This window comes from Glycine max, chromosome 11 (assembly GCF_000004515.6).
Source record: "Glycine max cultivar Williams 82 chromosome 11, Glycine_max_v4.0, whole genome shotgun sequence".
NCBI classification, from domain to species: Eukaryota; Viridiplantae; Streptophyta; class Magnoliopsida; order Fabales; family Fabaceae; genus Glycine; species Glycine max.
In genome coordinates, this window is record NC_038247.2 from 36,552,238 (window position 1) to 36,569,814 (window position 17,577).

Consider the following 17,577-nt stretch of genomic DNA (forward strand, 5'->3'; position numbering starts at 1 on the left):
TTACCACTACTAAAATAAAAAGAGAGAAAAAATTAAGTATCGATAATATAAAAAGTTTCTGCTTAAAAAAAATAAAAATAAAAAAATATTAAATTTATTAATTTTTATAATAATAATTATCTTAAAAAGTTATATTGGACGATAATTTATAATTATAAAATAAAATTATTTTATATTATTAACGTATTGTCCTTAAATTCAAATAAAAAATACTTTAATGACTATACAATAATGTAAATTAGACTCTCAATCAATTAAAAATACTATAATGGAAAGTTTTATTTGTTTTGATTTAAATAGAGCATGCACTTTGTGGTATATATTTTAACTGGAGTACGAAATGTGTTATTATGGATGGATGTTAGATTAAGAGGCAGGTTCGGTAGAGTTCTTGAAATTGACATTTGGGCATTATTACCCCCGCTGATACGGCAAAGCACTTTTTCATTTCTTAGAAAGAATACGTGTCATCTATTGTTATGGGTGGAAAATACAACTTTTCACTTCTTTTTTTTTTATATTCATTCTGAACAAAATAAGAATTTTTTTAAAAAAAAAAAGTAGAAGAACAACCTTTTTGAAACATTTCTATGAATGTGTGTGTATTCCTATGAATGCATGATGCAATAGGAACAGGAACATATATGGCACATGACCATGATGTTCCATAAACCCACCCCTAAGGGTCCCAACAAAAAATTGTGTCATTTGCTTGCACCCTCTCTTCTTCTGTGTAAATGTACAATGTTCTCCTTTAAATGCAATGTGAACAGCGAATCATGATCTCAGACATAGTCTGAGGAATCTGCACCATAACAAAATCAGCAACAAATATAAAAAAAAAAAAGAAGGAGATTTCTGTTGAATGATGAGGAAGCTACCCTCTGAGGAATCTGCACCATAACAAAATCAGCAACAAATATCCAAAAAAAAAGAAGAAGGAGATTTCTGTTGAATGATGAGGAAGCTACCCTCTTGTGCTGATTGAGTATGATAAAAATCTCTGTGCATCAATTCTTCTAAGTTTCCTTTTTAATCTTCATCATGATCATTATTTTTTCTATTATTCATTTGGGCATCGCCATGTTCATTCTTTTATGTCAAAGTTAGCACCTTTTTGTTTTTATTTTTGTGGTACTTATTTTTTAAAATTTTGTTCCTCTGTTTCATTGTAGGGATAAGAACCAGAACAGGTTGCAGTTAAAAAAAAAACCATAACTTGATGCAAAGAGGAGTAGCAGAACCATGTAACAAACCAAAAGGAAAGGAAAAGGAAAAGAAAATAAGTGTTTGAAGTTGATCGTTAAACTAAGGTATGAGCCACGACTCTGAATGTTTGAAGGATTGTTTTTCTTCTTCTGTTTTCCGCAATTGTTGGAATTCTACTTCTCTCTCTCATGTCTATCTTGGCACAAGGATAAAATTATCATCAATCCAAGTTTACTTTTACTTCTTTTCATTTTAAATTTATTGAACAATTTTTTGGGGGGAAGAGGATGAAATCTATTGAGCTTTATTTCAAGGTTATTTAACGTGATAATCCAAGAGGTTACACAACAAAAGTGCCTTTGAATCGATAAGTTTTAGGAAACGTGTTTCATTTGGTTCTACTCTTCTTAGTTATGCAGAAGAAATGAGAACTCAATTCCCAGAAATGTTTGTGTTTTTTAATTTTTTTTTTCAAAGGGGGAGAAGGTGGGGTGTAAATATGTGTATAAGATATTTTTTTATAGCATAACATTGCTGTAAATATTCATCAGTTTGACTAATATGTGTATAAGATATTGCTATGTTATGGGTATTGCTTTTTGCCTTCTTTCTTGTTTTAATTTCTCTTTTTTTTTTTTTTTTTGGTTTGTGGCTTTGATTGAGATACTTGAATTGATTATTTTTTTTTACAGTAACTTGAATTGATTTATTAGGAACCAATATATACGTAGATCTAAATTTATCATTTTAAGAAATACATTTGTTGTAAATTATGGTGATGTAGAAATGGTAATGTTAATAACAGTTTCATTATTTGAAGATTAAAAAATGATATTGACGTGCTAAATAATTTTATTTATTTATTTTCGTACTTGGATCTCAGAAATAAAATTTAAAATTAAAGGGAATAAATTTTTCCTGTTATGTTAACCCCAAAAAAATATATTACTTGATCTGTCTTATCCCCGAGACTTTTTTTTCTCTCAGCAGAATACAGTTCAATTTATTTACCATATAAACAATCAAGCAATTGGAGGTGATTATATAAAACAATCAAGCAATTTTTAACGGAAAATATATAAAATAAAACAAGATAACAAAGGAAATTCAGCTTAAATTTCCTCTCAAGTCAACTTCAAATTGGAGGTGATTATAGTTATGGATTTTAATTAATTATGTGATTTGATTTTTTATTCCGGTCAGTATTATGTGATATGATTTTGATTACTAATATTTAATAGCGCAGAAGGTTTTTTTTAGTTAAGAAGGTACGAGATTGTATTTATTTTTTTAGGTCAATTGAATTTTATTGCATTAGAGTAAGCTTCAGCGTGTAGGAGGGTTCAAAAGGGTGTAAGTTCTCTTAAACAAATAATTTGAACAGTGTTTTGTAGAGATTGTTTAAAACATTTAAAATTAAAACATTAAATTTTACAAATATTATTTGTACAACACTAATTTTGCGATAAATTTTACTACTGAAAGAGAGAAAGAGAAGTATGAAATCTAATAAATAAATGATGTGATGGAGAGAAGCAAAGCAAAAAATATTGTTATATAAATTATTGTGAGTTGTTGTATGAATAACATGTTCTCATGGTCTCCAATCACCACTAGGGCCTTAACATCAAGGTATTTTTAAACTTCATAACCGCATGACTACCTCAATTGTCCGCAATGTAAAGGTTTTTTTGTTTTACCGCAACGCGACCACAATTTAAGACCATGATGTTTCTTAGTCTTTTATATAGAAACCCCAATGTTATGTTGCATTCTAGAGATCTTTGTAAAATGCCATGGGAAAACTTTCTGTATCCTCATGCTGTTTCTTCTTTCATACAGAAGAATTTGTATCAGTAGCATAGTTTATGTGATATGGAGGGTAAGATGTTCAAACGAACTTAGAATGAAAAATTATAGGGAAGGAATCAAATGGATTGTACCGTATCCACTTGTACCTTATTCAACAAATCTTTAGTTGTAGAAGATAATGTTTAGTATTCTATTTAGTTGAGCAATTTTTGAGGTGCCATAGGTCTGAAATCAAAGTAATACAGTCTATTGCTTTACACGTATGATGGATTGGGTATGTGAAAATAATGGATTTAGAAAAGGACCTGAGTTTGGCTTATTCTGGTTAATGGTTTGAATAAAATATGGTTTATAACTTCTTCAGGGTTAAGGATTCTCATTTCTCAATAAAAATGGTGTATCTTTTCATGACTTAAAGCATCCTTAGTGGCAATGTAATTGAATTGTTTCATATAGTAACTTTTTGATCAATTGAAAGTTCTATGATTTGTTACAACTCATGTCTAAATTCTTGCTTGAGTTTATTTCAAATGTAACAGGGAGAAGAAGATGAGTCACACTCGCTTGGAGCATTGTCATGAATGTCCTCTTAAAGTATCCAAATTCTGTTTTGTCCCAGAAAAACTTGGTGGCATGGTTATACTCTTAATAATGTTTGGCATACTTGTGTGCCTTGTTGCATCCATATCACTTGCTCCCCACTCAGCATTCTCTAAACCGGACCGGTGGTTTCCGTTACCGGAGCATATTCTCGCCGTCCAGAAGAATACTTCAGTCATTCACAGTGGACCAACAAACATCTCACATCTTCAATTTGGCATTGCTGGATCAGCAAACACATGGCATGACCGTAGCAACTACACTAAACTATGGTGGAATCCTAACACCACAAGAGGTTTTGTTTGGCTTGACAAGAAGCCTAAGATTTTGCACAGTGACATGTTAGTACCACCATATCAAATCTCAAGGGGCTGGACTCGGTTCAAGTATTTGCACTCAGCATCTGCAGTTCGGATAGCTCGGATAGTTTACGAGAGCTTTAAGCTTGGTTTGCCAAATGTTAGGTGGTTTGTGATGGGGGATGATGATACCCTGTTCTTTACTGAGAACTTGGTCACTGTGTTGGGAAAATATGATCCCAATGAAATGTATTATATTGGTGGGAATTCTGAGAGTGTGGAGTAAGATGTGATGCACGCTTACAACATGGCATTTGGTGGTGGTGGATTTGCAATCAGTTATGCATTAGCAACTCAACTAGCAAAAATAATGGATGGTTGTCTAAGTAGATATTTCTTTTTTTATGGTTCTGATCAAAGAGTCTGGGCATGTATTCATGAAATTGGGGTGCCCCTTACCAGAGAAAATGGATTCCACCAGGTATACTTTGTTTCCACTTGTTTCATTTGTGTAGTTTTTGGTATATACTACTGATATGCATAGTTTGATCAATTGCCCCTCCTGCATAACATCCATGTACTACAAAGTTTGGAAGCTTAGCAATAGAGTAAATAGTACATACATTGAAAGTGTAAAGTGATTTTACATTGTTAGCCAATCATTGTCATGTATGCTAATTTTGTTCACTTTTACAATAACTACCTTAAAAATCATTTTTAACATGATTTGTAATCGGTTGAGAGAGTAAAAACTCTTATAATGCATAGAAGTTAAAATCCTAACAATATCAGGCTTGATGCAACTCAAGTCTTTTGATTGTTGTTATACAAGGAATGAACAAGATCTTTGGACTTGTTCATGTATAATATAACAATTTTGGTTTTTTTATTGTTCATTTCTTTCAGTTTGACATAAGAGGGAATCCATATGGTTTTCTAGCAGCACACCCCTTGGTACCACTTGTATCACTCCATCACCTTGACCAATTGAGCTCCTTGTTTCCCAACCAGACTCAAATAAACTCAATGAAAAAGCTCATCAGTGCATACCACATTGACCCTGCGCGGATAGTGCAGCAAATCATATGCTATGATCATAAGCGCGGATGGTCGATATCTATTTCATGGGGTTACACTATACAAATCTATACAGCATTGTTGATAGCAGCAGACTTGCAGATGCCATTGCAGACATTTCAGACTTGGCGAAGTTCGATGAATGGTCCCTTCATATTCAATACTCGACCTATGAGCTCTGATCCGTGCCAGCAGCCAACTATGTTTTTCCTGGACCAGGCTACAAAGGTGGGAAAAAGTGGAAGTATCACTATCTACAAGAGACATGAAGGCAATGAATCAAAGTGCTTGAGATCAGGCACCAATAATTTGGAATTGCAAAGAATTAGAGTTACTGCCTTGAAGCTGGATCCAGAATATTGGAAGAATGTACCCCTCTCTCTCTCTCTCTCTCTCTCTCTCTTCACACACACATGCACGCGTGCACACACAATCAAAACAAAATCATGAATACATCATTGGATTTAGATTTTAGAACTTCTTAGCTTGCCATGATAGTAATGTACTTGAATAGATTTGAATTCCATGTATAATTGGAGTTTAAAAATGGATTCTAAATTGATCATTTGATTTGGCTGTACTGAACCAGGTACCGCGCAGGCATTGCTGCCAATTATTGGGTGGTGGAAGCATAAAGAATGGCAGTATGGATATCAGGATTAAGAAGTGCAGATCTCACGAAACAATTACTATTTAAGAATCAGCTGTTTTTGTTTGGTTGGCATAGTTCGTAGATTACTGTAGAGTGAGTCTTATAGGTCTGGCCACTAACATTTCCACCTATGTACATACATAGTTGTCAAAATATTCATATAGTCTCGACTTTTAATAAATAAAATGTCTCAGGAAAATTTTCACTTGTATGTATTGGCTCAAACATCTAGATATTATAGAAATATGTATTATTTTTCTCTCCATTTTCCATATTCTGGCTTCCCTTTTCAATCATGCAAGCACACGCTTCTTATGACTACAGGAAGAGACCTCTTCCCTCATTATGCCTCTTCATTTGATGTAAATGTCTACTACACTAGAAATTGTCACCACCTCACCCTGTAATGGTAAAGATGATCCCTCTACATATTTTGATAGTGTTCACATTTTAATTTTCTTTTGGCGAGCCTTTATGTGCAGGTTCAAATGCTGAGAATTGAACTGCAGACTTGGCAAATCTTTGAATAATGAATATTGTTATGCAGACCATGGCTCCTGGATAAAACTAGACCAGTCTCATTTGTGCTCTATTAAGAACTTCATATTGCGGAGATATAAGGTTGGTTTGATGATTGAAAAAGAAGGGCTTAAGGGTGAAAAGAGAAGGGGAGAGGGAGCGGTCGCAGGTTCAAATTCCTGCCAGTAACATTTCTAACAAAAACTAATAAACTAGCATTTGTTGATAAAAATAAAAAAGAAAAGAACTTCACAGTTTCTCTACTTTTATCTAACGAATTTTATGTGACAGGTTGAGGATAAATAAGCCCCAAAGGTATTGTTGTTTATTCTCTTCTTTTATAGCATGCATAAATTTGGTGACTGGAACCAGAGTTAGGCCTTGGTTTGTGGCCAAGTGATTTTTCTTCTTTTGGCTTAGAGTATTGTATTTCTCTCTTCATTCAATTGTCCAGTCTAAATGTTTGACTTGATTCACTGGGTATTCAAGACCATTTTTTTTTTTAGAAATTACGATATTTTTTCAAGTGTGTGTCTCTCTCTATGTATATCTTCATGGATCCTTATGGTCACCCGTAAGAGAACAACCCGAAAATTATAGAGAAACTGCTATGTCAATAATACTATTGCAGGAGCTTGGGTGCCTATCTGCCTTTGTAGTTGGAGGATCAGTTCTAATTCTATTAGTATCTAGTATTTATTACTTATCTTACTACCTCTATGAGTTATATTTTAAATGAATGGCTTAAACTTTTAAGAGAATCATAGTCTTTATCATGAAAATTTCATCGTTTACTGTATGAGCAACTCCAATGGGAGTTCTCTTTCTCACGAGAACAATAATCAAAACGCAATAATTTTATTTTTTTACCGTTGGAGACAAACCGTGCGGGTCTCACTTTTAAGATTGAATTGCTGGGCAGAGAAACGTTTGTCTTCTAATTTTGTGGGTCCGTGCTGCAAAAGTATTATTAAAATATTGTGTATTTGGGAAACTGAATGTATTGCGGGGTCCATTTAAATTTTTTTAGTAAATTTTTTGGTTGGAGTAAAACTTTGATTGAATTATTTAAAGTAAGAAATGTGATATGACATTATATGGAAGTGTGAAATATTATTAAAAAATAGAAGAAAAACATTGATAGGTTTGCTTGTTAAAGATGTTCTCACTTTTAAGATTGGATTGTTGGAAAAAAAATTCATTTGTCTTTTGATTTTATGAGTGCATACAAAAGTATTATTAAAATAAGTGAAAATATAGATGTTGTGGCGGCTATGTGTTTGTATTTTTATTATGTTAAATTTGATATTATGCGTAATTTTTATTGTGCTAAAATCAATATATTTCATATTTTAATGGATGTGAGTATTAGTTTGAGGTAAATTATTTTTTTTTCTAATTTAATACATTTTTATTATGCTATTGCATTTTTATTGTGTTAAATTTAATATATTGTAACGATTTTTTTTATTACACAATGTAACTACATAATAATAGAATTACTTAATAAAATAAATTATTAAAAATTAATTACTAAATTGCAATGTGAACTTGGATGTTTTAAATAGGAACGAAAGGAGTATATTTTAATGCTTCTAGTATTTATTATCATTTATAATAAAAATTATAAATAAATAATATAATTGTATGTATATTTTTTTTTTCTAACTTGATAAATTCATCACAAATATCCCATATCATTTTCCAAAAATTGTTTCTCTATTGTTAGTTTTTTTTCTTTCTTTATTTCATTATTTAATTCTTGGTACTTCTTTTTCTTTTTTATATTTAAAAATCTCATTTTTTTTCACATACTTTTAACAAAATAGCATAAATTACTAAATTAGTTTAAGATACATGAAACCTTGGATGAATTTGAACATGATTATTGTTTCAAAAAAGAATATTGGATTGTGAGGTGCTTTATAATTTTCCTTGTTCAATTCACATTTTAACTAGCATTTTAAAATAAGTTTGTTGGATATGTTGTAAAATATTTATTGACTATTGATCAATATTATATTTGTTTCTTAGAGACATGATTCTTCTTATACATTTAAATGTATTATCCCAAACTTGTAAGATAACATAGCAATTTAAATTCAAATGCAATAAGATAACATATATTAATGTAGCAATTTAAATTTAACTACAATGTCAATGTGATAATATGTGTGTACTTAAATAAGTGAATATTACAAATAAGAAATACCTACTACAATTTTTCAAATAAGATAAGTAATCTAAATCAACAATCAATTCTTTTATCCTGTTTATCCTCTATCTTCTTTTTCCTTTTTCTAATTGCAAAACTTTTGCATAAATTGTTTCCACATTTATAACACAACATGTCTTTATTTTAGTGTTCTCATAACCTATATGGCATGACACATGCATGATCTTCATTTTTTTTTAATCTACAAAAGGAAACCAAAGTATTAAAAAAAACTACAAACTACCTTAAAAGAACTGCAAACTACGTAAACCAACAAAAAATAAATTAAAACAATCCCTAATAAATGTTAGTAATCAAACACAATCATCTAAAATTAAATTAGTTCTTAAAAAATGAGCAGTTTAACAAAAAAGAGTTCTATAAAAAAATACAAAAAAACAAAAATGGGTGGTTTTAAAATTGGTAAATATATCTATAAAATGAGTTTTAAATTAAAAAATGGTAAGTTTTAAAAATCCGTTTATTATTAGTTGGTAGATTTAAAAAATTAAAATGAAGTTAGAGATTAAAAAGAAATAATTATTTGCAAATTTAATTTAGGAGAAGTTTTAAAATGGACAATTATGTTACCATGATGGTACATGAACACATTAAAAAATGACTAGTTTTAAAATCAAAATGAGTTTTAAAATCTAGAAATTACAAAATGAAAATGAATTTAAAAATAAAGAAAAGACAACTTTAAATTTGGTTTAATAGAAATGGTTGTATATATGGAGGCTAGAGAAAGATGGTTATATATTGTCAAAAGAAAAATATAAAAACAATAAAAAAAGAGATGAAAATAATTATAACACAAATTAGAGATTATTTGTCTTACCATACTCACAGACAGAGAGTGAAAAAGAAGTGGGGAACCAATGAACCACCAATGTCCAATCCCTTTCCCTTTGTTTTGCTAATTACTTTTGCTTAATAGCATTAGCACGAAACATTTTTGCTTACTACCAAAAATTGTAAAGATAATATTTATACACATTTCTTCGTAGTCCTCCTCGATGTTCTTGCAGTAGGACTTTGCATCGTCCATCTTCGCACCACGATAGTCTTCCTCTACCGCCGCCATTTCATCACGTTGCGCCAAAACTTACTCCAAATTGTCGTGTAAAGCATTTGTTGTAACTTCGTCCATAAAAAATGAAAATATAGGTAGTTATTGTGTTGTTAAGAAAACGAACTGTTTACATAAAGTGAGTGCTTCCATAAATCATTTATATAACATTGGTGATTATATGAAAAATGTAAGTTTTGAAGGATAAAATAATCCTTGTAAAAATTGAGACAAAAATGTGATTATCAAAGGAAATATCCCCTTTATCTATTGATATCAATAGTATGTATTTAGAAAATTGGATGTCCTGTAAAATCAATTTAAGAAATTTTGTTAAACTTTTCTGTTAGAGTAAAAATTTGATTGAGTTGTTTAAAATAAAAAATGTGATATAATATTATAGAAAAATGTGAAATAATATTAAAAAAATAAAAGATAAACTTTAATAAATTTATTGGTTGGAGATGCTCTATGTTATATTTGTGATGTGACATTAAATTTTTATTTTACTTTTTACTATAACTCATTTAAATAAATAAATTAAACTTAGAGGACGAGCCCTGGTGCAGCGGTAAAGTTGTGTCTTGGTGATTTGTTGGTCATGAGTTCGAATCTGGAAACAGCCTCCTTGCATATGCAAGGGTAAAGGCTGGATACAATATCCCTCCCCCGAAGTTTTTTTTTTTAAATTAAACTTAAGCACATTTTTTTTTCATATGCCAGAACTTGCAAGATTAGATTTGCCTAGAGCACATATAATATAACTATTGAATTGCACGTAAAAATGGTAATCGTAAATTAGCAAGCATTCAAATTTAAGTTGAAGTTAGGGTACACAACACACTTCCGTTATGCATGGCTACCATTAACCATTCCAAACTATTTCGAACAGTAAACTTCTGAAGATACTCAAAGCATATATATTTGATCTGTAATTCTGTTAGGAATGACATTGTCTAGTATCCATTGTTTAAACATCCAATTACACGTGAACTAGTATTTCGCGAAGGAAAGATGCTAGTACACAAGTCTTAGGAGTGTAAATCTCAACTCGGTGCACATCCCAAAAGTCAAGGATCAATATTTGGCTCAGGAAAAAAAAGGAAAATACCAGGATGTAAATACTAAATACAAAGGCACAAACCCAACCACCATTCATATTTCTAATGCCACGCATTAACGCATCAAGGTTTATCAGACACTCCAATAGATGCGAAAGCCTGCAAAATGAGAACTATCTGCCATCATACCCATAGAAATGCATGCTGCATAAAGAGAAAATCGAGGTTCTGTATAAATATTTTTGGGAAATTTAGGCTTACTATCCCTGAGGCAGCTTCATGGATAGAAGGGGAAGCCGTACAGTACCGTACCCCGCTGAAACGTAGAAATCTATCTCAACTCAAGCTACAATATATTTCATCTAAATTACAGGAACAAGAAGCTTCAAGGGGGAACGGGAAAGGGCAAATGCCAACAGACGTGACAATGAGATTTAACTAGATGAACTAGCACGTCCTTGCCTGATAACTATACTTTCCCTCCTGTAATATTTCTGCATCTATCAGTGGCAAAACAAAATTAGGATGCAAATGTGATCCACAAATTCTGCACAATCAGTATTTTGAGGTCAGGGATCCTGTGCATGATTATAAACAGGAAAACCGATTCAGGTAGCAGCAACACAGAACCTCTAGTTAACCAACAATGCCAGCATCTTCACAGCTTGTTGTTTCACTTGAAGGCACGAAACCCTTTTCATCAGGCAGCAAACTTATTGATTCACCCTGTTTGTGCTGCAAATGCTCAGAATCCTGCTCAGGGAATACCTCAAGTTGCAATGATGGTGAAATGTTATTCACGTGTAGCCATGTAAGTTCCCACAGACTATCACCACCCAAGGCACTCCTCTGGGCCAGTATACCCCTCATCTTCATAACAAGCAAGGAGTTTTTAAGCAGCTCAGGCACTGTCTCTTGAAGCTTCTCGCTTCTTTTCCCCCTAACCTTCACCTTCATATATTTTTCCATTCTGCTCAGTACACCTAACCATAGCTTACAGAAGGTTGTCAATTGTGATAACTCTGGGAGTAATTGAAGAAAAATTTTGGACAAGAGCTTCATTGCTAAGATAAGTGTGCCTTCCATGTTGCGGTAGTCCTTCTGAGAGTGTCCCTGTGCAATCTCAAGCAGGTCATCAAGCACAGTGAAGATCACAAGATCAAAACATTGTAACCACAAGCTATATGGTAGATAAATGCCGTCGGCCCCTGTCAAGCACTTCTGCAGAGATAATAAAGCATGATTTCTAACCTCCTCTCTCTGGTCTAAACATACCTTCCTTAGACCTTGTACTAGTCTCAACCACATTTCTCCAATATCCTGAGATAACTTAGACACTTGTTCCTCCTCCATTGCTTCCTTAGCCTCACTAGTCCACAGGGCCAAGCAATTGACAGACCCTGCCATGAGATCTAGTGCCCGCACAGATCGCTCTGCTTGTCCAACGCGAGACTCAGCAAACTGCCTGGCAGTATCTACACAGAGAACGTAGTTAGCTGGAAGCAAGTGGGTACCGTCAGACATTATGAACAATAGTGCATCAAACCCAGCCTCAGATGCTTCTATGTGTCTAGCTGTGATGGAAAGTAGTGATGTAATTGTCCGCCATCCTAACTGAGATCTTATATGAGAAGCATTTGCTTTCACAAGGCGACTGACCTCCTGAGTAATCTGCTCACAGTATGCATCTGCAACCCGGGCATCAAGCTTCAAGACCAGTTGCAAAGACCTCAGAAGTTCATCAGCAATGTTCTCCTTGTAGGGAAGCAACCGCTGGCAAATCCGCAGGAGTCCAAAAACAGCCTTCTCTACCAGGGCACAGGGCATTACAGTTGACTGAACAATATTGGATATGTGTTCATACACACCCTGCCAAAGAATCCCAATTCTATCCCTGTTATTCAAAGTGATTGCAATCAGCAACTCCAGGCAGAAAACTGCTGTATCTTCATCCTCAGGTGTGCTGTTTCCTTTTTGTGGTCTCCCTGCAGCCCAAATGAGTGCTCTTGCTAGCTGCAATAGAGATTCAGCTTGCAGAAATTTACTCTCTGTGAATATGCTGTCAATATGACACTTCTGTATGGTTTGTAGGGTGCGCTGATGAGCAGCAAGTTGTTGTTCAGTAGGTTGTGATCTTGGTTCCTCAGTGTCAAGAGATAAGAGTTGACTAAATCTACCCATCAATCCTGAAGATCTCCTTGGGGTGCCAATAGATTGCATATGAGCTGAGGATAAAGAATTCATAATAGGCTTTCCATGCACAGTTTCAGCAGAATGTTCTGATTCGTCAGCTGCATCACTGGCAACACGGGCAGGAAGAAGACCAAGCTTGTGCAGTCTTAAGATGCAATCAAGAATATTTCTCCAACCTGTGCGTATGTAATCCCCATACCTGTTTGCTATAGTGAACACTGTCACAGTTGCCAGTCTTGCTTTCATGTCATCTCCAAAGGCAAGGACTGGTTCCTCAACTGATGATGGGTTTAAAAGTGTAGTGAACTTGCAAAGAGACACTACCAGATCATCAAGAACATCTTCAAGATGATGGCAAGCTGAAATTTTAGCAATAGCTAAGAATCCATCCATACATGTTTGGTATACCTCTTCCTGTTCAGCATGATCAAATACAACAGAGATGGCAGCAATCGTTGGGCCTGACATTATGGCAAACATATCATGATCAAGGTAAGCCTTAGAATCAGATACAATAAATGGAGCAGTTTTTTTGGACTTATGCATTAGATCAATCCACCGACTTGGTGTCATTTCAGGAAACCCAACACCTTGTTCAGGGGTTGTGCGAATTTCATTCTTACAAATTGAATGGTAAATCTCTGTCAGCATTTCTCGAGGCAGATCATTGCCACCATTTATATGCCTATTATTCCGGATAAAATCCTCTTCTGTCATCTTCTTTTTAACTTGCACATTGTGCTGATCTGTATTAAGCATTATCATTGAGTATGATAACACAAGAGCAGCATCCTTGTTAGCTAGGATATGTGGTGATTGTTCATAATATCTCTCAGAGAAAGCTTCAAGCACCCTATGTATCTTTTGTGATTCTCCAGGCAGTCTGAAAGTCTCTAAGAATAGACGCAGAGCTGTGTCTAAGTTCATGTCTTGGAAATCAAATGTTCCAGCAAATTCATGAAGAACCTGAACACAGAATTCATCATGATTTCCAAGGAAATCACCAACAAGATTCTTATCCAACCCAGCAGTGTATCTGAAGAAGCAGGCAACACTTTGGGGATCAAGTTTGTCAGGCAAAAGATGTGTTCCTTGGAGAAACTCTAGACCTTTCTTAGGATCACGATTAAAGTGGTCAGCACCAATCATCAGTCTTCTCTTTATGTACTTTCTTCGGCGGACAAAAGGAACCCAATGATTTGGATCATTATAATTCTCACATTTAACCATCCAGAATGGAGTATACTCTTCAAGATTAACTGGAGAATATTCTGAGCTTACAGATCCATTGGCTATCCTTTCAGCCATTCCCTGTATAACAGCAATAAGACCATCCAAAGCAAGAATATGCATGGCAGACAATGGACAGTTCACAGGAAATGCACTTTTGGACAATAAATTAGCAAGGTCTTCAAAGACATTACTGCAAGTTATGTCACAGTCAAAATTAGCATACATATCTACCATAAATGTCTTTTGCCTGCAGAAGTCAACAAGGGCCTCCATGGCTACCTCTTGCTGCTGGTATGAAGCCCCATATCTGCTTTGTGCAAGTCTCAAAATGACACAAGAAAAAAATGCTTCTAGCTGTAATTTGAGTTCTGTACGAAGATGACGATACAGGTTGAGAACAATGCTACACACCATCGAAAGTATAAGGGGACTCATTGACAAACCAAACTGCATCAGATTATGAAACAATTCATCCTGAATTAAGTTCAGCAACCTTGGGTGACGACAAATAGAAGGTCCTGCAAGTTCTATAGCTGAATTAATTAAATTTAAGGCAAAGAGAGGCACATCTTCATCAAATGCTAGTGTGTTTGATCTAGGACCCATTCCCGTATGCTCGACAACATTCAGCAAAGAACACAAAAAGTGAAATATTTCCACCATGCAAGGAACACCATATGGTTCAGTCATGAGGTGCATATCATATGGTCCACCCTCCTTGCCACTAATAGTTATCGCTGTGTTTTTGTCCATCACAGTTGCTTTCACAACACTTGCATCATTGGGAGCAGAGTTTGTGGATAATGACTGATTATCATATTCAGAAGTCATGCTGCCATTCTCCAATTGTCTACTTCCAAATGCATACTCATTATCTAGGCCTCCGGTCTGCAAGAAAAATGAACAAGTGCAAATATTCATATACAGATGTTATAAATATTAAGTGCTTGATCACCCAAAACTGTTAACTCAAGGAAAAACAACTAACAGAATTATTAGTAACTATCCACAAAGACTATAACAACTACACACAAGGACTGTAAAGATACTTCTTGATTAAGGTGGGGAGACAGATGGAAAGGGAAGTCCATCTTAATCTTAGGATGTATGAAGTAATTAAGATCCAGCTATAGTCAGCAAGTCAAACACTATTAATGGTATATGACACCCAAAAATCCATGGATATATTTATTGCAAATAATAAACCTTTATGTGATGATCAATAAAATTGCAAATGGAGAAAATTAATTGATAGCATAGCACAAATTCTTGCATAATAGGAACCATAATTACTATGAAAAGTATTGTCCTCTCCCCTGCTCCAATTCCCCTTTGTATGAATTTTTTCCCCACCAGCTAAAACAATAATCATGTGAAAAAAAATGTAGCCTTTAGAAGTAGGTAGCAAGATTCTCATACCTCCTGTTTCAAATTAGTGCTCCCATTAACCAATGCATGGTCTGTGTTGCCAACCTCTTGAAGGTGAGAGAAAATACACTTTACAAGTTCATGCATTGTGTGCCGTGCTATCTGCTGCAACAACTCACCTTTACTTCCTGCTTGGTGAACAATCCGGAAACAAGTATTCACTATGGTGCAAACATGTTGGTTACTCAGCATTATAGATGCTTTACTTTTCATACAAGCTAGGAGAACTTGTAGTATCTTCATTAAAACAACTTCTTCTGAAGAAGGATCAGTGACCTCAAATCTGCAGCTAGTGACAGCATCAACCACCAAGTGCATGGCATCCTCAACATTGACAGTATTATGATCGATCACATCAAGAGTCAAAATCTTGTAAACAGATGACAAAGCAACACCAGTAATTGGGGCACCAGTTTCATCAGACCTAATTACATCTAAAAATGGCTGTAGATACAAAGAAGGGTTGATAGCTTGCCACTGATGGTGGTGCCACAAAAAGATTTGTCTCCTTACTGTCTTGAAAGACTGAATAAGAGAGTGTTCCAGCTGATCATCGCCAGACATATAACGACCTCCCCATCTTACATTTCTTCTCATGACCGCCAAAACAGCACCAAACTCTGAATTGATCATGCATGCCAAAGTAGTTTTGTTAGGATAGGCAGCATCACATTCCTCAGGTTCCTCTTCCTCTATTGCATTGATACCAGCTTGCAGCTTCAGACGTCCCATTTCTGTAATATTCTTTCTATGGTACACCAAGGATCTGATAGATGATCAACAAGAGTCTTCTATGAAGTCCAAAACAAATAAACGATAAATATAAATAGATTAGGGTTTCCACAAACAAAATAACTAAAAGCAATTTTTATGTTACTTTGAGTCTTTAACAAGTATGGTAACCAAGATGAGTTGTCAAGCATTTACTGAATAAGTCTTCTATGAAATCCTATGAGACAACAGAAATAACAAGTCAAGATTTCCACAAACCAAATAATTAAGAATAATTCTAAATCTTCCTGCTTCCTAAACATAGTATTAAATGCTTTTTTTATGCTTTCAGGATACTTTCTCCAGAAAAGTATTAGGAGGATAAATAAGACAATTTTGTAGCTGGACATAACATTTTTCATACAGGTAGCAGAGTAATGCCCTAACTTAAATGAAGCACGAAATACAAACACAAAAAAACACAAACTGAGAATGCTTCAGATTCAATTCAGCAACACAGCATGTAAATGTCGAACACACAAAGTAACCCTACCCTAAGTAAAGTAATAAGTATAAAACACTATACACACAAATCACAATTCCTAAGCATATACACATATACATGAGTTCAAGTACTTCAAAATGCACATGCAGAAGAAGATCTGACGGATCCAGCATTTTCACTAACGAAATTGGAGACAAAATTCAACGCAATTGAAAGAATGGCGAAAACTCTTCCACTACAGAGAGAAAAGGTAAAATTGCAACATCCAGCGAAAGCAAAAAAAAAAAAAGTCACACTCACTCGTTGCTCGCTGCGAATCGGAAAGTTGCGTCGCGTGGCGTAATTCGGCGACTGAACGGAAACGTTGACGGAACACCGTAGCACTGATCCTTGTCGGAATCTTCAGTCTTCTTCTATTCTTTACTGCGTCTCCCTGTAAACTAACTACGTGAAAAAGAAAAGGTAATGACTCTCCAAAACTAAGGAAATTTTATATTTATTATATTGGTGTAAATTATTTGAGTTATCCTACATGTGATGTGATGTAATAATTGAATAAATAATATTAAATAATGTTTATATCGAAAAAGAAATCCATATCTATATAATAATATAAATTTTTGGACAGTCTCAAGTCTGAACAGTAATTATCTTCCTCAAAATTTTGACTCTCAATATTTTATTTAGAATAGGTACAAAAATGGAGACATTTTTTAGAATTTTATTTCATATTACTATATTATTATTATTATTATTAAAAGTGAATAATTAACATTATGAATAGAAAAAATTGTAGGATAAATTATATTTAAATTCTCTAAAATTTAATAAGTTAGATCCAATACCTCTCTCTCCCCCCTCTCCGTTATTTTGACTTCTCTCGGTATGCATTAAGTATAATTGCGTAACAAAATATAAAGAACTATTTTAACTAATAAAAATAGATTAATGTTATAATATAATAAATTAAAATTTTAGACATTCGCACCCT

The 17,577-nt window shown here is 33.9% G+C and overlaps 1 protein-coding gene and 1 pseudogene across 3 annotated transcripts; one reads left to right on the forward strand and one right to left on the reverse strand.

The window, feature by feature from the left end:
* The first annotated feature begins 1,329 nt into the window (after positions 1-1,329).
* LOC100788613 (uncharacterized) lies at positions 1,330-5,906 on the forward strand (annotated as a pseudogene).
* A 4,455-nt stretch (positions 5,907-10,361) lies between these two features.
* Positions 10,362-17,062, reverse strand: LOC100789153 (ARF guanine-nucleotide exchange factor GNOM). Of its 3 annotated transcripts, none has more exons than XM_006591289.3 (3): positions 16,887-17,062; positions 15,362-16,136; positions 10,362-14,830 (listed from the first exon to the last, which is right to left on the reverse strand). In XM_006591289.3, exons 2-3 carry the CDS (start codon positions 16,100-16,102, stop codon positions 11,153-11,155), a joined length of 4,419 nt encoding a protein of 1,472 aa, XP_006591352.2. In that variant the 5' UTR covers positions 16,103-16,136; positions 16,887-17,062; the 3' UTR covers positions 10,362-11,152. The 3 variants fall into 3 exon arrangements, with proteins under 3 accessions (XP_006591352.2, XP_006591351.2, XP_006591350.2); XM_006591288.3 differs by having other exon boundaries at positions 15,362-16,158; XM_006591287.3 differs by having other exon boundaries at positions 15,362-16,161.
* Positions 17,063-17,577: the final 515 nt, after the last annotated feature.